The sequence below is a fragment of the Octopus bimaculoides genome, chromosome 29 (genome assembly GCF_046866305.1).
Source record: "Octopus bimaculoides isolate indiv1 chromosome 29, ASM4686630v1, whole genome shotgun sequence".
NCBI classification, from domain to species: Eukaryota; Metazoa; Mollusca; class Cephalopoda; order Octopoda; family Octopodidae; genus Octopus; species Octopus bimaculoides.
Genome location: NC_142956.1, coordinates 15128389 through 15155166, shown reverse-complemented (window position 1 = coordinate 15155166; position 26778 = coordinate 15128389). Strand labels below are relative to the sequence as shown.

Below are 26778 nucleotides of genomic sequence, written 5' to 3'. Positions count from 1 at the left end.
TTGACAGTATACAACTAAGCTATTACTGTACATATATATATTTATTCAGTTATTATGTCACATGCTAAAAGAAACAGGCCTCTGTGAAGTGCAACACCTAACTAACAATGGGGCTCATTGCTGGTTCCACTCCAGTACCCGGTGTGGGGCATAGGCTAATGTACGGAATGCAAGCGAAATGATTGAAGTAATAATAATACAGTAAGGTTTTCTTGAAGCATTGACAGGTGTGGTTACGTGATAGAGAAGTTTGCTTGCCAACCATTCGGTCCCACTGCAGATATATGTGTGTCTGTTTACACCCTCATGAAAGACACAAAATAAGTACCAGGCTATTCTGGTCAGAAAGCTTAGCAAGAGCCTATGTATACATTTTAATTAAAATATATTTCGTTTTTGCTAGATTAGAATTGTTTCATTAAATTACCAAATTTCTCCTCAAACGTTAAACCCACCCCAACATAGAATATTCTCTTCCATTCCATAAGTCGGTATAGTGTACATTTAAAGACTGGCTTATGTTTTTTCAATCAGGTTTCAAAGTTGTTGCAGTGTTTCTGTCATGTGCTGTGAAAAAGGGGTAAGTGATACGAGGGATCTCGGATTATACAACACTGCTTCAGACAAACCTATCCAACCCATGAGCCTGTGGAAGAAGAGGTGATGAGGAAGACATGGAAAGGTAGGCACACTCTTATATACACACATCACTAGATTCATAATATATACACATACATACATTACTCGATTCATAATATATACACATACATACATCACTAGATTCATAATATATACACATACATTACTCGATTCATAATATATACATTACTCGATTCATAATATATACACACAATACTAGATTCACAATATATACACATACATATATTACTAGATTCATAATATATACACACATTACTCGATTCATGATATATACACACACCTTACTAGATTCATAATATATACACACACATTACTCGATTCATAATATATACACATACATAACTCGATTCATAATATATGCACACACATTACTCGATTCATAATATATACACATACATCCATTACTCCATTCATAACATATACACACACATTACTCGATTCATAACATATACACACACATTACTCGATTCATAATATATACACACACATTACTCGATTCATAATATATACACATACACACATTACTCGATTCATAATTTATACACACATACATTACTCGATTCATAATATACACACATACATTACTAGATTCATAATATACATACAGACACACACACATTACTTGATTCATAATATATACACACACAAGCACATACATTACTCGATTCACATACCTGATATGCTTTTATAATTACTGTTGTACTGAATAATTATTGATAGATCTAGATTAGCAACAGTCAGTGCTACTATCACCAACTCAAAATCTAGGTTACTTTAGGTGAGCCTAATAACTGATGGTTTTGGGGTGTTGTTGTTTGTCACTCTTGGTGAGCCCTTGACAGTATACAACTAAGCTATTACTGTACACATATATATTTATTCAGTTATTATGTCACATGCTAAAAGAAACAGGCCTCTGTGAAGTGCAATACCTAACCAACAGTGGGGCTCATTGCTGGTTCCACTCCAGTACCCGGTGTTGTACGATGTGGGGTATAGGCTAATGTACGGAATACAAGCCAAATGATTGAAGTAATAATAATACAGTAAGGTTTACTTGAAGCATTGACAGGTGTGGTTATGTGATAGAGAAGTTTGCTTCCCAACCATTCAGCCCCCCTGTGCTGGTGCCACGTAAAAAGCACTGTGGTGTCAGGAGTGCTGCAATTATGAATCTGTGGTTCATGCGTCCTGGCATCTCTTGTGGGTACTTTTCTAGCCAGAAGGTGATAATCGTTTCTATACCCTAATCGTGTGGGATTATATTGTACAAATTCACCACATCGAATGATACCAACAGGGTTCCTTCACTCATTGTCTTCGGGAGGTGGTTTAGCATGTCTAAGTCATCCCTGATGAAGCTTTTCACATATTTTAGAAACGGTCTGAGTAAGATGCCGAGGAAGTTGCTCAAATGGTGGGTCAGCAATGATGGGCCTCAGTTTGAGGCCAGTAGGGGGAGGATCATTAATGCATAGGCTTGGAGAAACTCTGCAAGCTTTAGAAATATCTGGATTTTTGTGTATCTGAGGTAATCCGTAGAATAGAGTAGGTCTGTATTTGAAGAGGATAAGTTTTAAAGAGACTTCTGTGGGTTGTATTGTACTCATAGTAAATATTATTTTCCATCGTGGAGAGTATTCACTTCTTGTAGTACTCTGTGTCCATCACCACTACCGCACTTCCTTTGTTAGTTACTGTTAGTAAGTGAAATATATGTATAAATGATAACAAACAGACATTGTCTTTTAACTCTTTATTGACACATTAACATTGTCTTGTATTCTCTTATACTCAGAGCCAGGTACTTCTTTGTCCAGCCCTCCAGAGTAACTGCTTGGTTTCCGGAGAAAGAGGTCGTCTTGTTGATGAAAATAAATCAATAAAACAAAAAGTGCGTCTATTTTATTTAATTTAAAGTATGATAATTTAGTACCTACAATGTTTAAATATGATCATATACTTAGATTCTACAACAATTAAGTATGACAATTTGGTGTTTATAACGATTACATTCTATATAATTAGATTCTACAACATCTAAGTATGATTATTTAGTGTCTATAATGATTACATTCTATATAGTTCGATAGTTTAGTGTCTGTAATAATTAGATTCTATATAGTTCGATTCCACAATAGTTTAGTGCCTGTAATGATTAGATTCTATATAGTTCGATTCCACAATAGTTTAGTGCCTGTAATGATTAGATTCTATATAGTTCGATTCCACAATAGTTTAGTGTCTGTAATGATTAGATTCTATATAGTTCGATTCCACATTAGTTTAGTGTCTGTAATGATTAGATTCTATATAGTTCGATTCCACATTAGTTTAGTGTCCGTAATGATTAGATTATATAGTTATATGTCACATTAGTTTAGTGACTGTAATGATTAGATTCTATATAGTTCGATTCCACAATAGTTTAGTGTCTGTAATGATTAGATTCTATATAGTTCGATCCCACATTAGTTTAGTGTCTGTAATGATTAGATTCTATATAGTTCGATTCCACATTAGTTTAGTGTCTGTAATGATTAGATTCTACATAGTTCAATTCCACAATAGTTTAGTGTTTGTAATGATTAGATTCCAAAATAGTTTAGTGTCTGTTATGATTAGATTCTATATAGATAGATTCCACATTAGTTTAGTGACTGTAATGATTAGATTCTATATAGTTCGATTCCACAATAGTTTAGTGTCTGTAATGATTAGATTCTATATAGTTCGATTCCACATTAGTTTAGTGTCCGTAATGATTAGATTATATAGTTATATGTCACATTAGTTTAGTGACTGTAATGATTAGATTCTATATAGTTCGATTCCACAATAGTTTAGTGTCTGTAATGATTAGATTCTATATAGTTCGATCCCACATTAGTTTAGTGTCCGTAATGATTAGATTATATAGTTATATGTCACATTAGTTTAGTGACTGTAATGATTAGATTCTATATAGTTCGATTCCACATTAGTTTAGTGTCTGTAATGATTAGATTCTATACAGTTCGATTCCACATTAGTTTAGTGTCTGTAATGACTAGATTCTATATAGTTAGATACCACATTAGTTTAGTGTCTGTAATGATTAGATTCTATATAGTTCGATTCCATATTAGTTCAGTGTCTGTAATGATTAGATTCCAAAATAGTTTAGTGTCTGTTATGATTAGATTCTATATAGATAGATTCCACATTAGTTTAGTGACTGTAATGATTAGATTCTATATAGTTCGATTCCACAATAGTTTAGTGTCTGTAATGATTAGATTCTATATAGTTCGATTCCACATTAGTTTAGTGTCTGTAATGATTAGATTCTATATAGTTCGATTCCACAATAGTTTAGTGTTTGTAATGATTAGATTCCAAAATAGTTTAGTGTCTGTTATGATTAGATTCTATATAGATAGATTCCACATTAGTTTAGTGACTGTAATGATTAGATTCTATACAGTTATATGTCACATTAGTTTAGTGACTGTAATGATTAGATTCTATATAGTTCGATTCCACATTAGTTTAGTGTCTGTAATGACTAGATTCTATATAGTTAGATACCACATTAGTTTAGTGTCTGTAATGATTAGATTCTATATAGTTCGATTCCACAATAGTTTAGTGTCTGTAATGATTAGATTCTATATAGTTCGATTCCACAATAGTTTAGTGTCTGTAATGATTAGATTCTATATAGTTATATACAACATTAGTTTAGTGTCTGTAATGATTAGATTCTATATAGTTCGATTCCACATTAGTTTAGTGTCTGTAATGATTAGATTCTATATAGATAGATTCCACATTAGTTTAGTGACTGTAATGATTAGATTCTATATAGTTCGATTCCACAATAGTTTAGTGTCTGTAATGATTAGATTCTATATAGTTCGATTCCACATTATTTTAGTGTCCGTAATGATTAGATTCTATACAGTTATATGTCACATTAGTTTAGTGACTGTAATGATTAGATTCTATATAGTTCGATTCCACATTAGTTTAGTGTCTGTAATGATTAGATTCTATACAGTTCGATTCCACATTAGTTTAGTGTCTGTAATGACTAGATTCTATATAGTTAGATACCACATTAGTTTAGTGTCTGTAATGATTAGATTCTATATAGTTCGATTCCATATTAGTTCAGTGTCTGTAATGATTAGATTCTATATAGTTAGATTCCACAATAGTTTAGTGTCTGTAATGATTAGATTCTATATAGTTCGATTCCACAATAGTTTAGTGTCTGTAATGATTAGATTCTATATAGTTCGATTCCACATTAGTTTAGTGTCCGTAATGATTAGATTATATAGTTATATGTCACATTAGTTTAGTGACTGTAATGATTAGATTCTATATAGTTCGATCCCACATTAGTTTAGTGTCTGTAATGATTAGATTCTATATAGTTCGATTCCACATTAGTTTAGTGTCTGTAATGATTAGATTCTACATAGTTCAATTCCACAATAGTTTAGTGTCTGTAATGATTAGATTCTATATAGTTCGATTCCACAATAGTTTAGTGTCTGTAATGATTAGATTCTATATAGTTCGATTCCACATTAGTTTAGTGTCTGTAATGATTAGATTCTACATAGTTCGATTCCACAATAGTTTAGTGTTTGTAATGATTAGATTCCAAAATAGTTTAGTGTCTGTTATGATTAGATTCTATATAGATAGATTCCACATTAGTTTAGTGACTGTAATGATTAGATTCTATACAGTTATATGTCACATTAGTTTAGTGACTGTAATGATTAGATTCTATATAGTTCGATTCCACATTAGTTTAGTGTCTGTAATGATTAGATTCTATATAGTTCGATTCCACAATAGTTTAGTGTCTGTAATGATTAGATTCTATATAGTTATATACAACATTAGTTTAGTGTCTGTAATGATTAGATTCTATATAGTTCGATTCCACATTAGTTTAGTGTCTGTAATGATTAGATTCTATATAGATAGATTCCACATTAGTTTAGTGACTGTAATGATTAGATTCTATATAGTTCGATTCCACAATAGTTTAGTGTCTGTAATGATTAGATTCTATATAGTTCGATTCCACATTATTTTAGTGTCCGTAATGATTAGATTCTATACAGTTATATGTCACATTAGTTTAGTGACTGTAATGATTAGATTCTATATAGTTCGATTCCACATTAGTTTAGTGTCTGTAATGATTAGATTCTATACAGTTCGATTCCACATTAGTTTAGTGTCTGTAATGACTAGATTCTATATAGTTAGATACCACATTAGTTTAGTGTCTGTAATGATTAGATTCTATATAGTTCGATTCCATATTAGTTCAGTGTCTGTAATGATTAGATTCTATATAGTTAGATTCCACAATAGTTTAGTGTCTGTAATGATTAGATTCTATATAGTTCGATTCCACAATAGTTTAGTGTCTGTAATGATTAGATTCTATATAGTTCGATTCCACATTAGTTTAGTGTCCGTAATGATTAGATTATATAGTTATATGTCACATTAGTTTAGTGACTGTAATGATTAGATTCTATATAGTTCGATCCCACATTAGTTTAGTGTCTGTAATGATTAGATTCTATATAGTTCGATTCCACATTAGTTTAGTGTCTGTAATGATTAGATTCTACATAGTTCAATTCCACAATAGTTTAGTGTCTGTAATGATTAGATTCTATATAGTTCGATTCCACAATAGTTTAGTGTCTGTAATGATTAGATTCTATATAGTTCGATTCCACATTAGTTTAGTGTCTGTAATGATTAGATTCTACATAGTTCGATTCCACAATAGTTTAGTGTTTGTAATGATTAGATTCCAAAATAGTTTAGTGTCTGTTATGATTAGATTCTATATAGATAGATTCCACATTAGTTTAGTGACTGTAATGATTAGATTCTATACAGTTATATGTCACATTAGTTTAGTGACTGTAATGATTAGATTCTATATAGTTCGATTCCACATTAGTTTAGTGTCTGTAATGATTAGATTCTATATAGTTCGATTCCACAATAGTTTAGTGTCTGTAATGATTAGATTCTATATAGTTCGATTCCACAATAGTTTAGTGTCTGTAATGATTAGATTCTATATAGTTCGATCCCACATTAGTTTAGTGTCCGTAATGATTAGATTATATAGTTATATGTCACATTAGTTTAGTGACTGTAATGATTAGATTCTATATAGTTCGATTCCACAATAGTTTAGTGTCTGTAATGATTAGATTCTATATAGTTCGATTCCACATTAGTTTAGTGTCCGTAATGATTAGATTCTATACAGTTATATGTCACATTAGTTTAGTGACTGTAATGATTAGATTCTATATAGTTCGATTCCACATTAGTTTAGTGTCTGTAATGATTAGATTCTATACAGTTCGATTCCACATTAGTTTAGTGTCTGTAATGACTAGATTCTATATAGTTAGATACCACATTAGTTTAGTGTCTGTAATGATTAGATTCTATATAGTTCGATTCCATATTAGTTCAGTGTCTGTAATGATTAGATTCCAAAATAGTTTAGTGTCTGTTATGATTAGATTCTATATAGATAGATTCCACATTAGTTTAGTGACTGTAATGATTAGATTCTATATAGTTCGATTCCACAATAGTTTAGTGTCTGTAATGATTAGATTCTATATAGTTCGATTCCACATTAGTTTAGTGTCTGTAATGATTAGATTCTATATAGTTCGATTCCACATTAGTTTAGTGTCCGTAATGATTAGATTATATAGTTATATGTCACATTAGTTTAGTGACTGTAATGATTAGATTCTATATAGTTCGATTCCACAATAGTTTAGTGTCTGTAATGATTAGATTCTATATAGTTCGATCCCACATTAGTTTAGTGTCTGTAATGATTAGATTCTATATAGTTCGATTCCACATTAGTTTAGTGTCTGTAATGATTAGATTCTATATAGTTCGATTCCACAATAGTTTAGTGTTTGTAATGATTAGATTCCAAAATAGTTTAGTGTCTGTTATGATTAGATTCTATATAGATAGATTCCACATTAGTTTAGTGACTGTAATGATTAGATTCTATACAGTTATATGTCACATTAGTTTAGTGACTGTAATGATTAGATTCTATATAGTTCGATTCCACATTAGTTTAGTGTCTGTAATGACTAGATTCTATATAGTTAGATACCACATTAGTTTAGTGTCTGTAATGATTAGATTCTATATAGTTCGATTCCACAATAGTTTAGTGTCTGTAATGATTAGATTCTATATAGTTCGATTCCACATTATTTTAGTGTCCGTAATGATTAGATTCTATACAGTTATATGTCACATTAGTTTAGTGACTGTAATGATTAGATTCTATATAGTTCGATTCCACATTAGTTTAGTGTCTGTAATGATTAGATTCTATACAGTTCGATTCCACATTAGTTTAGTGTCTGTAATGACTAGATTCTATATAGTTAGATACCACATTAGTTTAGTGTCTGTAATGATTAGATTCTATATAGTTCGATTCCATATTAGTTCAGTGTCTGTAATGATTAGATTCTATATAGTTAGATTCCACAATAGTTTAGTGTCTGTAATGATTAGATTCTATATAGTTCGATTCCACAATAGTTTAGTGTCTGTAATGATTAGATTCTATATAGTTATATACAACATTAGTTTAGTGTCTGTAATGATTAGATTCTATATAGTTAGATACCACAATAGTTTAGTGTCTGTAATGATTAGATTCTATATAGTTCGATTCCACATTAGTTTAGTGTCTGTAATGATTAGATTCTATATAGTTCGATTCCACAATAGTTTAGTGTCTGTAATGATTAGATTCTATATAGTTCGATTCCACAATAGTTTAGTGTCTGTAATGATTAGATTCTATATAGTTCGATTCCACAATAGTTTAGTGTCTGTAATGATTAGATTCTATATAGTTCGATTCCACAATAGTTTAGTGTCTGTAATGATTATATTCTATATAGTTATATACCACATTAGTTTAGTGTCTGTAATGATTAGATTCTATATAGTTCGATTCCACATTAGTTTAGTGTCTGTAATGATTAGATTCTATATAGTTCGATTCCACAATAGTTTAGTGTCTGTAATGATTAGATTCTATATAGTTCGATTCCACAATAGTTTAGTGTTTGTAATGATTAGATTCCAAAATAGTTTAGTGTCTGTAATGATTAGATTCTATATAGTTCGATTCCACAATAGTTTAGTGTCTGTAATGATTAGATTCTATATAGTTCGATTCCACATTAGTTTAGTGTCTGTAATGATTAGATTCTATATAGTTCGATTCCACATTAGTTTAGTGTCCGTAATGATTAGATTATATAGTTATATGTCACATTAGTTTAGTGACTGTAATGATTAGATTCTATATAGTTCGATCCCACATTAGTTTAGTGTCTGTAATGATTAGATTCTATATAGTTCGATTCCACATTAGTTTAGTGTCTGTAATGATTAGATTCTACATAGTTCAATTCCACAATAGTTTAGTGTCTGTAATGATTAGATTCTATATAGTTCGATTCCACATTAGTTTAGTGTCCGTAATGATTAGATTCTATACAGTTATATGTCACATTAGTTTAGTGACTGTAATGATTAGATTCTATATAGTTCGATTCCACAATAGTTTAGTGTCTGTAATGATTAGATTCTATATAGTTATATGCCACATTAGTTTAGTGTCTGTAATGATTAGATTCTATATAGTTCGATCCCACATTAGTTTAGTGTCTGTAATGATTAGATTCTATATAGTTCGATTCCACATTAGTTTAGTGTCTGTAATGATTAGTTTCTATATAGTTCGATTCCACAATAGTTTAGTGTCTGTAATGATTAGATTCTATATAGTTAGATACCACAATAGTTTAGTGTCCGTAATGATTAGATTCTATATAGTTAGATACCACAATAGTTTAGTGTCTGTAATGATTAGATTCTATATAGTTATATACAACATATGATTAGATTCTATATAGCTCGATTCCAGAATAGTTTAGTGTCTGTAATGATTAGATTCTATATAGTTAGATTCCACATTAGTTTAGTGTCTGTAATGATTAGATTCTATATAGTTCGATTCCACAATAGTTTAGTGTCTGTAATGATTAGATTCTATATAGTTAGATACCACAGTAGTTTAGTGTCTGTAATGATTAGACTCTACAACATCTAAGTATGATAATTTAGTTTAAATATGATTACTTTCTAAGTACGATTACTTACTGTTGGTAAGTGAAGTGTATGTATAAATAATAACAAACGCATTGTTTTTTAACTCTTTATTGTCTTGTGTTTTCTTATATTCAGAGCCAGGGACATATCAGTTTGAAGCCAGCTTCTTTGTCCAGTCCTCCAGAGTAACTGCTTGGTTTCTGGAGAGGAAGAATATGAGAGAGAAACCAGGAAGGCATCTTGTATTGTAGTTAATTGTGTGTGTTTGCTTATATATTTATGTACGGTGGTGCATCAGCATGGCTGCAACTTTGAAAAGAATATAGATATATACTTAAATGTGTGTGAGTATATATGTATACATATGTACAAGAAATCAATTGAATAAAAATTGGTAATAATAATGATATTATTGTCTGTGTATATATATTATGAATCGAGTAATGTGTGTGTGTGTATATATATATATTATGAATTGAGTAGTGTATGTTTGTATATATTATGAATCTAGTAGTGACTGCATATATGTGTGTATATAAGAGTTTGCCTACCTTTCCATGTCATCCTCGAGTAATGTATGTGTATATATTATGAATCGAGTAATGTGTGTGTGTATATTGTGATTACTTACTGTTAGTAAGCGAAGTGTATGTATAAATAATAAAAAACACATTGTTTTTTAACTCTTTATTGTCATTGTCTTGTATTTTCTTATATTCAGAGCCAGGGACATACCAGTTTGAAGCCAGCTTCTTTGTCCAGTCCTCCAGAGTAACTGCTTGGTTTCTGGAGAGGAAGAGTATATAGAATCTAATCATTACAGACACTAAGCTATATAGAATCTAATCATTACAGACACTAAACTATTGTGGAATCGAACTATATAGAATCTAATCATTACAGACACTAAACTAATGTGGAATCGAACTATATAGAATCTAATCATTACAGACACTAAACTAATGTGGTATATAACTATATAGAATCTAATCATTACAGACACTAAACTAATGTGGAATCGAACTATATAGAATCTAATCATTACAGACACTAAACTAATGTGGAATCGAACTATATAGAATCTAATCATTACAGACACTAAACTATTGTGGAATCGAACTATATAGAATCTAATCATTACAGACACTAAACTAATGTTGTATATAACTATATAGAATCTAATCATTACAGACACTAAACTAATGTGGAATCTATCTATATAGAATCTAATCATTACAGACACTAAACTATTTTGGAATCTAATCATTACAAACACTAAACTATTGTGGAATCGAACTATATAGAATCTAATCATTACAGACACTAAACTATTGTGGAATCGAACTATATAGAATCTAATCATTACAGACACTAAACTAATGTGGAATCGAACTATATAGATTCTAATCATTGCAGACACTAAACTAATGTGGTATCTAACTATATAGAATCTAATCATTACAGACACTAAACTAATGTGGTATATAACTATATAGAATCTAATCATTACAGACACTAAACTAATGTGGAATCGAACTATATAGAATCTAATCATTACAGACACTAAACTAATGTGGTATATAACTATATAGAATCTAATCATTACAGACACTAAACTAATGTGGTATATAACTATATAGAATCTAATCATTACAGACACTAAACTAATGTGGAATCGAACTATATAGAATCTAATCATTACAGACACTAAACTAATGTGGAATCGAACTATATAGAATCTAATCATTACAGACACTAAACTAATGTGGAATCGAACTATATAGAATCTAATCATTACAGACACTAAACTATTGTGGAATCGAACTATATAGAATCTAATCATTACAGACACTAAACTAATGTTGTATATAACTATATAGAATCTAATCATTACAGACACTAAACTAATGTGGAATCTAATCATTACAAATACTAAACTATTGTGGAATCGAACTATATAGAATCTAATCATTACAGACACTAAACTATTGTGGAATCGAACTATATAGAATCTAATCATTACAGACACTAAACTAATGTGGTATATAACTATATACAATCTAATCATTACAGACACTAAACTATTGTGGAATCTAATCATTACAAACACTAAACTATTGTGGAATCGAACTATATAGAAACTAATCATTACAGACACTAAACTAATGTGGAATCGAACTATATAGAATCTAATCATTACAGACACTAAACTAATGTGGAATCGAACTATATAGAATCTAATCATTACAGACACTAAACTATTGTGGAATCGAACTATATAGAATCTAATCATTACAGACACTAAACTAATGTGGAATCGAACTATATAGAATCTAATCATTACAGACACTAAACTAATGTGGAATCGAACTATATAGAATCTAATCATTACAGACACTAAACTAATGTGGCATATAACTATATAGAATCTAATCATTACAGACACTAAACTATTGTGGAATCGAACTATATAGAATCTAATCATTACAGACACTAAACTATTGTGGAGTCGAACTATATAGAATCTAATCATTACAGACACTAAACTAATGTGGAATCGAACTATATAGAATCTAATCATTACAGACACTAAACTAATGTGGTATATAACTATATAGAATCTAATCATTACAGACACTAAACTATTGTGGAATCGAACTATATAGAATCTAATCATTACAGACACTAAACTATTGTGGAATCGAACTATATAGAATCTAATCATTACAGACACTAAACTATTGTGGAATCGAACTATATAGAATCTAATCATTACAGACACTAAACTAATGTGGAATCGAACTATATAGAATCTAATCATTACAGACACTAAACTATTGTGGTATCTAACTATATAGAATCTAATCATTACAGACACTAAACTATTGTGGAATCGAACTATATAGAATCTAATCATTACAGACACTAAACTAATGTGGAATCGAACTATATAGAATCTAATCATTACAGACACTAAATTAATGTGGTATATAACTATATAGAATCTAATCATTACAGACACTAAACTAATGTGGTATATAACTATATAAAATCTAATTATTACAGACACTAAACTATTGTGGAATCGAACTATATAGAATCTAATCATTACAGACACTAAATTAATGTGGTATATAACTATATAGAATCTAATCATTACAGACACTAAACTAATGTGGAATCGAACTATATAGAATCTAATCATTACAGACACTAAACTAATGTGGTATATAACTATATAAAATCTAATTATTACAGACACTAAACTATTGTGGAATCGAACTATATAGAATCTAATCATTACAGACACTAAACTAATGTGGAATCGAACTATATAGAATCTAATCATTACAGACACTAAATTAATGTGGTATATAACTATATAGAATCTAATTATTACAGACACTAAACTATTGTGGAATCGAACTATATAGAATCTAATCATTACAGACACTAAACTAATGTGGAATCGAACTATATAGAATCTAATCATTACAGACACTAAACTAATGTGGAATCGAACTATATAGAATCTAATCATTACAGACACTAAACTAATGTGGAATCGAACTATATAGAATATAACTATATAGAATCTAATCATTACAGACACTAAACTAATGTGGAATCGAACTATATAGAATCTAATCATTACAGACACTAAATTAATGTGGTATATAACTATATAGAATCTAATTATTACAGACACTAAACTATTGTGGAATCGAACTATATAGAATCTAATCATTACAGACACTAAACTAATGTGGAATCGAACTATATAGAATCTAATCATTACAGACACTAAACTAATGTGGAATCGAACTATATAGAATCTAATCATTACAGACACTAAACTAATGTGGAATCGAACTATATAGAATATAACTATATAGAATCTAATCATTACAGACACTAAACTAATGTGGAATCGAACTATATAGAATCTAATCATTACAGACACTAAACTAATGCGGAATCGAACTATATAGAATCTGATCATTACAGACACTAAACTAATGTGGAATCGAACTATATAGAATCTAATCATTACAGACACTAAACTATTGTGGAATCGAACTATATAGAATCTAATCATTACAGACACTAAACTAATGTGGAAACGAACTATATAGAATCTAATCATTACAGACACTAAACTATTGTGGAATCGAACTATATAGAATCTAATCATTACAGACACTAAACTAATGTGGAATCGAACTATATAGAATCTAATCATTACAGACACTAAACTAATGTGGAATCTATCTATATAGAATCTAATCATTACAGACACTAAACTATTTTGGAATCGAACTATATAGAATCTAATCATTATAGACACTAAACTAATGTGGAATCGAACTATATAGAATCTAATCATTACAGACACTAAACTGTTGTTGAATCTAATTATTACAGACACTAAACTAATGTGGAATCGAACTACATAGAATCTAATCATTACAGACACTAAACTAATGTGGAATCGAACTACATAGAATCTAATCATTACAGACACTAAACTAATGTGGAATCGAACTACATAGAATCTAATCATTACAGACACTAAACTAATGTGGAATCGAACTATATAAAATCTAATCATTACAGACACTAAACTAATGTGGAATCGAACTATATAAAATCTAATCATTACAGACACTAAACTAATGTGGAATCGAACTACATAGAATCTAATCATTACAGACACTAAACTAATGTGGAATCGAACTATATAGAATCTAATCATTACAGACACTAAACTAATGTGGAATCGAACTATATAGAATCTAATCATTACAGACACTAAACTAATGTGGAATCGAACTATATAAAATCTAATCATTACAGACACTAAACTAATGTGGAATCGAACTACATAGAATCTAATCATTACAGACACTAAACTAATGTGGAATCGAACTACATAGAATCTAATCATTACAGACACTAAACTAATGTGGAATCGAACTACATAGAATCTAATCATTACAGACACTAAACTAATGTGGAATCGAACTACATAGAATCTAATCATTACAGACACTAAACTAATGTGGAATCGAACTACATAGAATCTAATCATTACAGACACTAAACTAATGTGGAATCGAACTACATAGAATCTAATCATTACAGACACTAAACTAATGTGGAATCGAACTACATAGAATCTAATCATTACAGACACTAAACTAATGTGGAATCGAACTACATAGAATCTAATCATTACAGACACTAAACTAATGTGGAATCGAACTACATAGAATCTAATCATTACAGACACTAAACTAATGTAGAATCGAACTATATAGAATCTAATCATTACAGACACTAAACTAATGTGGAATCTAATTATTACAGACACTAAACTATTGCAGAATTTAATTATATAGAATGTAATCGTTATAGACACCAAATTATCGTACTTAATTGTTGTAGAATCTAAGTATATGATCATATTTAAACATTGTAGGTACTAAATTATCATACTTTAAATTAAATAAAATAGACGCACTTTTTGTTTTATTGATTTATTTTCATCAACAAGACGACCTCTTTCTCCGGAAACCAAGCAGTTACTCTGGAGGGCTGGACAAAGAAGTACCTGGCTCTGAGTATAAGAGAATACAAGACAATGTTAATGTGTCAATAAAGAGTTGAAAGGCAATGTCTGTTTGTTATCATTTATACATATATTTCACTTACTAACAGTAACTAAATGTTGTAGAATCTAAATATATAGAAAGTAACCATATTTAAATATTGTAGACACTAGATTATCATACTTAAATGTTATAGAATGTAATCATATCTAAACGTATATTTAGTTTCTACAACATTTAATTATGATAATTTAGTGTCTACAATGTTTAGATATGATTATATTCTATATATTTAGTGTCTACAATATTTAAATATGGTTACTTTCTATATATTTAGATTCTACAACATTTAAGTATGTAAACAGAGAGGCAACACATGTAAATTTCCCTTTATCAGTTGTCCCGCGTTTCGGAGGGGCAGTCGAGTAATGTATGTGTGTGTATATATTATGAATCTAGTAATGTTAAATATGTAGTAACGATATGCATGTAAGAAATCCCCAAAATTGTAATGGCTGGGTGTTCATGTGAAACCAAAAATTGAGACTCTTGTGTCAATTTGTTCATGTAAGACTACACCAGTGAAGATGAGTCTATAGTCAAAAACAAAGGTGAATACCGTCCTACAAAAGGCAGAGATAAAGCACTTCATGCTTTTTGTGAACACATTACCGGTTTTCCTTTTAATGCCATACAAATTAAATCCGACCTAATTGAGTTAAATAATGATATAAACCGACAAAGGAAGTGCGGTAGTGCTGATGGACACAGAGTGCTACAAGAAGTGAATACTCTCCACGATGGAAAATAATATTTACTATGAGTACAATACAACCCACAGAAGACTCTTTAAAACTTATCCTCTTCAAATACAGACCTACTCTATTCTACGGATTACCTCAGATACACAAAAATCCAGATATTTCTAAAGCTTGCAGAGTTTCTCCAAGCCTATGCATTAATGATCCTCCCCCTACTGGCCTCAAACTGAGGCCCATCATTGCTGACCCACCATTTGAGCAACTTCCTCGGCATCTTACTCAGACCGTTTCTAAAATATGTGAAAAGCTTCATCAGGGATGACTTAGACATGCTAAACCACCTCCCGAAGACAATGAGTGAAGGAACCCTGTTGGTATCATTCGATGTGGTGAATTTGTACAATATAATCCCACACGATTAGGGTATAGAAACGATTATCACCTTCTGGCTAGAAAAGTACCCACAAGAGATGCCAGGACGCATGAGCCACAGATTCATAATTGCAGCACTCCTGACACCACAGTGCTTTTTACGTGGCACCAGCACAGGGGGGCTGAATGGTTGGGAAGCAAACTTCTCTATCACATAACCACACCTGTCAATGCTTCAAGAAAACCTTACTGTATTATTATTACTTCAATCATTTGGCTTGTATTCCGTACATTAGCCTATACCCCACATCGTACAACACCGGGTACTGGAGTGGAACCAGCAAGGAGCCCCACTGTTGGTTAAGTGTTGCACTTCACAGAGGCCTGTTTCTTTTAGCATGTGACATAATAACTGAATAAATATATATGTGTACAGTAATAGCTTAGTTGTATACTGTCAAGGGCTCACCAAGAGTGACAAACAACAACACCCCAAAACCATCAGTTATTAGGCTCACCTAAAGTAACCTAGATTTTGAGTTGGTGATAGTAGCACTGACTGTTGCTAATCTAGGTCTATCAATAATTATTCAGTACAACAGTAATTATAAAAGCATATCAGGTATGTGAATCGAGTAATGTGTGTCTGTATGTATATTATGAATCTAGTAATGTGTGTGTGTGTGTATATATTATGAATCGAGTAATGTATGTGTATATATTATGAATCGAGTTATGTATGTGTGTATAAATTATGAATCGAGTAATGTGTGTATGTGTATATATTATGAATCGAGTAATGTGTGTGTATATATTATGAATCGAGTAATGTATGTGTGTATATTATGAATCTAGTAATGTATGTATGTGTGTATATTATGAATCGAGTAATGTGTGTGTATATGTTATGAATCGAGTAATGTGTGTGCTTGTGTGTATATATTATGAATCGAGTTATGTATGTGTATATATTATGAATCGAGTTATGTATGTGTATATATTATGGATCGAGTAATGTATGTGTATATATTATGAATCTAGTAGTGTGTGTGTGTATATATTATGAACCTAGTAATGTGTGTATATATTATGAATCACGTAATGTATGTGTGTATATTATGAATCGAGTAATGTGTGTGCATATATTATGAATCGAGTAATGTGTGTGCATATATTATGAATCTAGTAATGTATGTGTGTATAAATTATGAATCGAGTAATGTGTGTGCTTGTGTGTATATATTATGAATCTAGTAATGTATGTATGTGTATATATTATGAATCGAGTAATGTATATGTATATATTATGAATCGAGTAATGTGTGTGTATATTATGAATCTAGTAATGTATGTGTATATATTATGAATCGAGTAATGTATGTGTATATATTATGAATCGAGTAATGTGTGTGTGTATATATTATGAATCGAGTAATGTGTGTGCTTGTGTGTATATATTATGAATTGAGTAATGTGTGTATATATTATGAATCTAGTAATGTATGTATGTGTATATATTATGAATCGAGTAATGTATGTATGTGTATATATTATGAATCGAGTAATGTGTGTATATATTATGAATCGAGTAATGTGTATATATTATGAATCGAGTATTGTGTGTATATATTATGAATCGAGTAATGTATGTGTATATATTATGAATCGAGTAATGTATGTGTATTTATTATGAATCTAGTAGTGGCTGCATAAATGTGTGTATATAAGAGTTTGCCTACCTTTCCATGTCTTCCTCATCACCTCTTCTTCCACAGGCTCATGGGTTGGATAGGTTTGTCTGAAGCAGTGTTGTATAATCCGAGATCCCTCGTATCACTTACCCCTTTTTCACAGCACATGACAGAAACACTGCAACAACTTTGAAACCTGATTGAAAAAACATAATCCAGTCTTTAAATGTACACTATACCGACTTATGGAATGGAAGAGAATATTCTATGTTGGGGTGGGTTTAACGTTTGAGGAGAAATTTGGTAATTTAATGAAACAAATCTAATCTAGCAAAAACGAAATATATTTTAATTAAAATGTATACATAGGCTCTTGCTAAGCTTTCTGACCAGAATAGCCTGGTACTTATTTTGTGTCTTTCATGAGGATGTAAACACCAACACAGACGCACATATATCTGCAGTGGGACCGAATGGTTGGCAAGCAAACTTCTCTATCACGTAACCACACCTGTCAATGCTTCAAGAAAACCTTACTGTATTATTATTACTTCAATCATTTCGCTTGCATTCCGTACATTAGCCTATGCCCCACACCGGGTACTGGAGTGGAACCAGCAATGAGCCCCACTGTTGGTTAGGTGTTGCACTTCACAGAGGCCTGTTTCTTTTAGCATGTGACATAATAACTGAATAAATATATATGTGTACAGTAATAGCTTAGTTGTATACTGTCAAGGGCTCACCAAGGGTGACAAACAACAACACCCCAATACCATCAGTTACTAGGAGTGGAACCAGCAATGAACCCCACTGTTGGTTATGTATTGCACTTTACAGAGGCCTATTTCTTTTAATGTATAGTAATAGCTTAGTTGTATACTGTCAAGGACTCACCAAGAGTGACAAACAACAAGACCATCAGTTATTAGGCTCACCTAAAGTAACCTAGATTTTCACTTGGTGATAGTAGCACTGACTGTTGCTAATCTAGATCTATCAATAATTATTCAGTACAACAGTAATTATAAAAGCATATCAGATATACAACTAAGCTATCAGAGAACTGAATTAGTTATGAAGCTGCTGCAATTGATGAAATGGTTGACTAAACTGAAAGGTATAATGAATAAACATTCCAATTGGTCAAAACAACAGGGCCCCAAATGGTATGCACGAATAAAAGCTAACACGAGTCGAACAAAGAAAAATATATGCATTTCAAAGGTCAATAATTAAATTTAGATAAAAGAAAATTTGCTACAGATTCAATTCAAGATCACAGCTCAGGTGGGCATCTGATTTTAATTTTATAACTACTCAAGAATGTTGAGAAAAACCTATTACAGAAAGGGAGCACATAAGAAAATATATTAAGGTGTTTGGCCAATCAAGTACGATTCCCTTAAGCATAATCTACATTAGCATTAAAGTGTGTAGGGGGGGGGGCTTTGGATAGGCCTAACCATTCGATAGTATAGCTCATATTCCTCCTCTTCAAATCATGAATATAATATGCCAATGTAGTAGAATTGGAGTATTTGGCATTCGAAAATGAGCTCATGTGGACCCGATATCTCCTTTTAAATTCAATAGTGCTGCCAATATATCCCCTAACCAAATTATTCTCCTCTCTAACTACTACATTTACAGAGATTTTTTTTTTTTTTTATTAAGCAAAAACCCCTTAAGAGGACATAAGTTTCGGGGTCCTTGCATATTTAATAAGGTCTGCATTTTCTCCTACAGAAGCATTCCTAAGCGCTGAATCATCAATGCCTGCCCCAGTGACACCTGAGCACTTCCAGCTGCAGTCCTATTTTTATTTTTGTTCTTTGGGGCATGAAAAGAGCACCATGCGAAAGTGGTCGATGCCAGTAGCCCCTGACTGGCTCCAGATGAAGGACAAGGAATAGAAAAGAGAAAGGAAACCAAGAACTCTAGAGAAAAGAACAGAGTGATACACAAATGCCCACACACCAGAATTACACTAATCAGTCTAGAATCCCCAACCAAACATAAAGCCCAGTAACTCCAACAACAGAATATCCACCAATTGATTACACAAACACAATATAAAACATCTACAGGATTTTTAACATTGGACAAATGCAGCGATTGAAGAGAGAATAAACAAGTTTTTATAGTCAGAGAAGAAGAGACATTGAAAGTTCCAAGTAGGCAATGTGTTATTACTGATTGAAAAAGCTACAAAAAAAAAAAAAGGACACATTGGGGACAGAGATAGATTATTATGGACATTTGTCACCTGTGGTGGATTTATGAAACAGTAGATGCACAGTTTACTTAATAGAATGATAAGCTTGATGCCAGACACATTTAAATGATACTACTCGGAAGTGATGTTCAGTAGTAGCCATTACATCCTCATATTCATTCGTTCTATGTTTTTACCCCCACTTGTCTGTACGAGATGTAATGGGCGATAAATGACATTTCATTGCTCCTTCGGTTCGTTGGAGCAAAGTTTTCTTTCCAAAAGTATTTATTACATTTGCAAAATTGTAATGTTGCCAATGAATGTCAATATACATACGTATATATGGCCGGGTGTTCACATTAAACCAAAAATTAAGGCTCTTGTGTCAATTTGTTCGTGTAAAACGCATTATACATACGTATATATGGCCGGGTGTTCACATTAAACCAAAAATTAAGACTCTTGTGTCAATTTGTTCGTGTAAAACGCATTATACATACGTATATATGGCCGGGTGTTCACATTAAACCAAAAATTAAGACTCTTGTGTCAATTTGTTCGTGTAAAACGCATTAAAAGGCGACGGTAAAAGACAATGGGTATAAAAAGAAAAAAGATTCTATTCTTTACCTACCTTGTTGCAGCCTTAATTCTTAATCCTTCCTCGGCTTCAATTACGTGACTTCAATCAGAGAGGGTCGATTCTGGAATGGCTTTACATGTATCAATTACATACATCGATTCGTAAACACTCAATCAGTAAAGCTAGCTGTATTTCTTCAGCCGCAGGTATTTCGTACGAAATGTTTGTTTTTTTTTTAATTAATTAATTATTATTTATTTAATTAATTTCGTCTTTGAGAATTAGGAGTATTTAGGAGGGTTAGGAGTAGGAGGGGGACTGGAGTAGGAGGAAAAATGATGAGGCGAGGTAAAAACCCGCCAGGGTCAATGGTCCGGCGATGAAAGAAGTGAAAGAGGAAGGGGGGCGCGAACCAGGCAGCCTAGACCACCTGTACGCGCCCCAACGCCCCTTCCACCTCTCGCACCACTGTTCCATCTTACTGGCGGCAATTTTATACGTGAAAATTAGGATTTATAAACCTAACTTTTCCCAGAATTCAATAAAAAACGAAAATAATCCCGGCACGTATCGAACTCATTGTCTACAAGTTGACAGTTTTGTCTCCAGCGTCGTTACCCACACGACCATCAAGACAGCTTTGTAATTGTATGTAAAGATGAGATATTTAAAGCTATCCAAGCAAAATTGAATTATAAAAACAACTTTGATGATCTCTATTTTTTATTTACTTTACGGGGATGAAGGTTCAACATGCAGCTAAGTGATCAAGTTTGAGATCCTGGGCCCTGATATGAGAAGTATACTTCCAAAACAAATTTCGTCTTAGCAAGAATTGAACTCTAACCCCAGAGTATTCAAAGTTGATAGCACTCAGGTCTTTACCCACAAGACCGTCAAGACAACTACGAAATAAGACTCAATTAAAACTGAAATAGTTAAAACCTCAACAAACCAAAAAAAAAAGCTTCTTTCACCTTTCTTCTGTTTTTATTGTTTACACTCTGCTACGGCAACACACCTGTTTCTGTCTCTTACTTTTAATTACCTGGCACAAGATAACTTCCTCCAAAGTTCCTTCTTCCTTCTCAAATGATGAAAGTTTAGTGAATCCTGCTACAAATATCATTTGTTTTTCAAAAGTGGTGTCCTTCGATGTGTTGATATACGAGGAGGTGCCGGCACCTGGCCTTCTCCTGACTAGCATATATATTTATCTCATTGACAAAGATAGAATTTTGTCTTTAAAGAAGTGACAAAAGAGAGTCGCCCCTCAGAAATGCCATCAGGTACTTCCTTGTGTCCCGTATTTTCCTGAAAATCAACCAGCCGTAGACGATAGCATCTGCTCGGTTGCATCACTATAAACATAATGACCGTCACTTCTGACCATTCCACCATTGATATCTACGGGAGTAAATCCTTCAAAATCATCATCTGAGTCTGAATTAAAGATTTCTTCTAGAAAAGCTTCATAAAATGCAGAAATAATTAAGTTATACAGAAGTATACCTCGTAGTGAGTGAGTAATAATGAAAATGATGTCAGAAAATAGTGTTTCCAGCCTAAGGTGCTGGAAATAAACTTTGCAAAGTTTTTATTTGAAGCACCCTTCTCAAGGCAAAGAGGATAAAGGGATAAAGCCCCACGGGCAACTAAATGGAGAAAGTTCATTTATGTCTGTTGTTGGTATTAACCCTTACGTTACCAACCCGGCTGAAATCGTCACTGGCTCTGAGTAAAAATGTCTTGTTTTTATAAGTTTTGAATTAAAATCTTCTACGAAACCTTAGTCACAATTTGTGTTCCTAACACTAGCTTAATGATAACGAAGTTATTTTACAAAATTCTTTGTTATATTTAAAACTAATTGAAAGAAAAATAATCAGCAGACGACATGAGAGAATGAGACCTCAATGTGGTCACTCTATACGCTAGAAATAACAGCCTAAATTTCCTTCAAGCCAAACCCTTCCAACTACTTCTAATGTCCATCTGCCCAAATGAAGAGGTGTTTTTAATCCTTTCAATACCAACCCGGCTGTAACCATCTCTGGCTCTGTAGAACAAATGTCTTGTTTTCATAAGTTCTGAATTAAAATCTTCCTATAAATAAATATATATATATAGCATCATACAACGTGGAAGACAATTGGAGATTTCTGCGGGACAACCTGTTGAAAGCCACCGACCAGATCTGTGGGTGGTGTAAGGTCCCCTCTCGACCCAGAGTAACGTGGTGGTGGAACAAGGAGGTAGACAGGGCTATTAGACAAAAGAAACAGGCTTGGAAGGACTGGAAGAACGGTGGTAGCAGGGAATTGTACCAATGTGCCAGAAGGGAGGCTAGGCGACAGGTTTATTTAGCCAGAGGGGAAGCAGATAAGAAAAGATTTGCCAATGTTCTGCGCCGTGAGGACCAAAGACTCGAGGTATTTCGTGTTGCAAGACAGTGTAGGAGAGAGAATAGTGATGTCGTAGGAGAGAAATGTGTTCGCATGGATGATGGTACGCTTGCACTAAATGAGGATGCAAAGAAAGAGGTCTGGAGATGCCACTACGATAGATTGCTTAATAAAGAGAATGAATGGGAGGAAGAGAGCCTGCCGTATGTCGACCCAATAGAGGGACCAGCTATCCAAGTTGATAGTACCAGGGTAGATAAAGCAATTAAGAGTATGAAGACCGGGAAAGCCCCTGGTCCATCAGGAATCACTGCAGAGATGCTCAAAATATCTGGCAGTGTTGGCTACAGCCTAGTCACCCGTATTACGAACCAAGTGATGCATGAAGGAGTCATACCCAATGACTGGTGTAGCAGCACCATAGTCAACTGCTACAAAGGTAAAGGTGATGCTTTAGATACAAATAATTACAGAGGCATCAAGTTGTTAGATCAGGTTATGAAAGTTACAGAGAGGGTCATAGCCCAACTAATTAGGGAGCGAATCAATTTAGATGAGATGCAGTTTGGGTTCGTGCCAGGTAAAAGCACTACTGATGCCTTATTTCTAGTAAGACAGCTGCAGGAGAAATACCTAGCTAAGGATAAACCTCTGTACCTGGCTTTCGTTGACATGGAGAAAGCCTTTGACAGGGTCCCCCGATCCCTTATCTGGTGGTCAATGAGGAAACTTGGGATAGAAGAATGGTTAGTGAGAGCTGTGCGAGCCATGTACAGAGATGCTGCCAGTAAGGTGAGGGTTGGAAATGAGTACAGCAATGAATTCCGGGTAGAGGTAGGGGTCCACCAAGGTTCCGTCCTCAGCCCCCTCTTATTTATCATAGTCATCCAGGCAATCACAGAGGAGTTCAAGATAGGTTGCCCCTGGGAGCTCCTCTATGCTGATGACCTTGCCCTAATTGCGGAGTCACTATCAGAACAAGAGGAGAAGTTTCAGGTGTGGAAGCAAAGCCTTAGAGTCAACCTAGCTAAAACCAAAATCCTAATAAGTAGGAAGGTAGATAAAACACAAACCCCTTCAGGTAGATGGCCCTGTTCAGTATGTAGAAAAGGAGTAGGTAGTAACTCTATAAGATGTACCCGGTGCAAGCTATGGACACATAAGAGGTGCAGCAACATCAAAGGCAGGTTAACTAGGAAGTTAGTTTTTGTTTGTGGCAGATGTTCAGGTGCAATAAAAACTGTAAACAAACAGGAAACAACTTCTATCTCATTCCAGGGTGAAAAACTAGAGGTAGTCGATAGCTTCTGCTATCTGGGCGACCAAGTTAGTAGTGGGGGTGGGTGCGCTGAAAGTGTAACTGCTAGAATAAGAATAGCCTGGGCAAAGTTTAGAGAGCTCTTACCCCTGCTGGCGACAAAGGGACTCTCACTCAGAGTAAAAGGCAGACTGTATGACGCATGTGTACGAACGGCCATGCTACATGGCAGTGAAACATGGGCTGTAACTGCTGAGGACATACGTAAGCTCGCAAGGAATGAAGCCAGTATGCTCCGTTGGATGTGTAATGTCAATGTGAATACCCGTCAGAGTGTAAGTATCTTGAGAGAAAAGCTGAACATTAGAAGCATCAGTTGTGGTGTGCAAGAGAGACGATTGCGCTGGTATGGACATGTGGTGAGAATGGATGAGGATAGCTGCCTGAAAAAGTGCCACACCCTAACAGTTGAGGGAACCCGTGGAAGAGGTAGGCCCAGGAAGACTTGGGCTGAGGTGGTGAGGCAAGACCTTCGTACATTGGGCCTCACCGAGGCGATGACTACTGACCGAGACCTTTGGAAGTGTGCTGTGCGTGAGAAGACTCGGCAAGCCAAGTAAGATCGTTGCCAGTGCCCCTGTACTGGCTCTTGTGCGGGTGGCACATAAGATGCACCATTTTGAGCGTGGCCGTTGCCAGTACCGCCTGACTGGCTCCCGTAGGATTTTAGAGCGAGATCGTTGCCAGTGCCCCTGGACTGGCTTGTGCGGGTGGCACATAAAAGACACCATTTCGAGCGTGGCCGTTGCCAGTATCGCCTGACTGGCCTTCGTGCAGGTGACACGTAAAAGCACCTACTACACTCTCTGAGTGGTTGGCGTTACGAAGGGCATCCAGCTGTAGAAACTCTGCCAAATTTAGATTGGAGCCTGGTGTTGCCATCCGGTTTCACCAGTCCTCAGTCAAATCGTCCAACCCATGCTAGCATGGAAAGCGGACGTTAAACGATGATGATGATAAATGAAAATATATATATATATAAATAAATATATATATATATATATAAATATATATAAATAAATAAATATATATAAATATATATAAATGAATATATATAAATAAATATATATAAATAAATATATATAAACAAATATATATATAAATAATTAAATATATAAATATTAATATATATATATATATATATATATAAATAAATAAATAAATACATATATATATAAATAATATATATATAAATAAATATATAAATATAAGTAACTATATATATATATAATAAATATATATATATATATATAAATAAATATATATAAACATTTATAAATAATTATATATAAACAAATGTATATATAAATAATTAAATATATATATATATATATATATAAATAAATAAATACATATACATATAAAATATATATATATATATATATATATATATATATATATATATATATAAATATGTAAAGATAAATATATATATATATAAATAAATATATATAAATAAATATATATATATATATATATATAAATATATATATAAATAAATATATATATAAATAAATAAATAAATACATATATATATAAATAAATATATATATATAAATAAATATATAAATATAAGTAACTATATATATATATATATAATAAATAAATATATATATATATAAATAAATATATATAAACATTTATAAATATATATAAATAATTATATATAAACAAATGTATATATAAATAATTAAATATATAAATATATATATATATATATATATATATATAAATAAATATGTAAAGATAAATATATATATATATAAATAAATATATATAAATAAATATATATATATATATATATATAAATAAATAAATATATAAATAAATAAATAAATATATATATAAATAAATATATATATATATATATAAATAAATATATATATATATAAATAAATATATAAATATATATATATAAACAAAAAGGAGA

At 32.2% G+C, this 26778-nt stretch overlaps 1 protein-coding gene and 1 long non-coding RNA gene across 9 annotated transcripts in view; one reads left to right on the top strand and one right to left on the bottom strand.

Moving 5' to 3' along the window:
- Positions 1–26778, top strand: part of LOC149130362 (uncharacterized) — a 253238-nt gene that overhangs the window by 3099 nt on the left and 223361 nt on the right. The window contains exons 2-5 of one of the 3 annotated variants that reach the window (XR_016239094.1): positions 535–682; positions 2459–2554; positions 10607–15615; positions 15852–15866. This is a non-coding gene — a long non-coding RNA (uncharacterized LOC149130362). Of the gene's footprint in view, positions 1–534; positions 683–2458; positions 2555–10020; positions 10293–10606; positions 15616–15851; positions 15867–26778 lie in introns of those variants that run through there. The other 2 variants (XR_016239093.1, XR_016239095.1) reach the window with 2 other exon arrangements.
- On the bottom strand, positions 2402–25320 carry LOC149130364 (uncharacterized). Of its 6 annotated transcripts, XR_016239084.1 has the most exons (6): positions 21177–25320; positions 18370–18517; positions 15410–15505; positions 10517–10671; positions 9937–10085; positions 2402–2521 (listed from the first exon to the last, which is right to left on the bottom strand). XR_016239084.1 is itself a non-coding variant. In XM_089345647.1 (5 exons), the coding sequence occupies exons 2-4, from the start codon at positions 18375–18377 to the stop codon at positions 9985–9987; spliced, it is 264 nt and encodes an 87-aa protein (XP_089201773.1). In that variant the 5' UTR covers positions 18378–18517; positions 21177–25320; the 3' UTR covers positions 2402–2521; positions 9937–9984. The 6 variants fall into 6 exon arrangements, 3 of the variants coding, with proteins under 3 accessions (XP_089201773.1, XP_089201771.1, XP_089201772.1); XM_089345647.1 differs by lacking the exon at positions 15410–15505; XM_089345645.1 differs by lacking the exon at positions 15410–15505 and having other exon boundaries at positions 2402–2524; positions 10038–10085.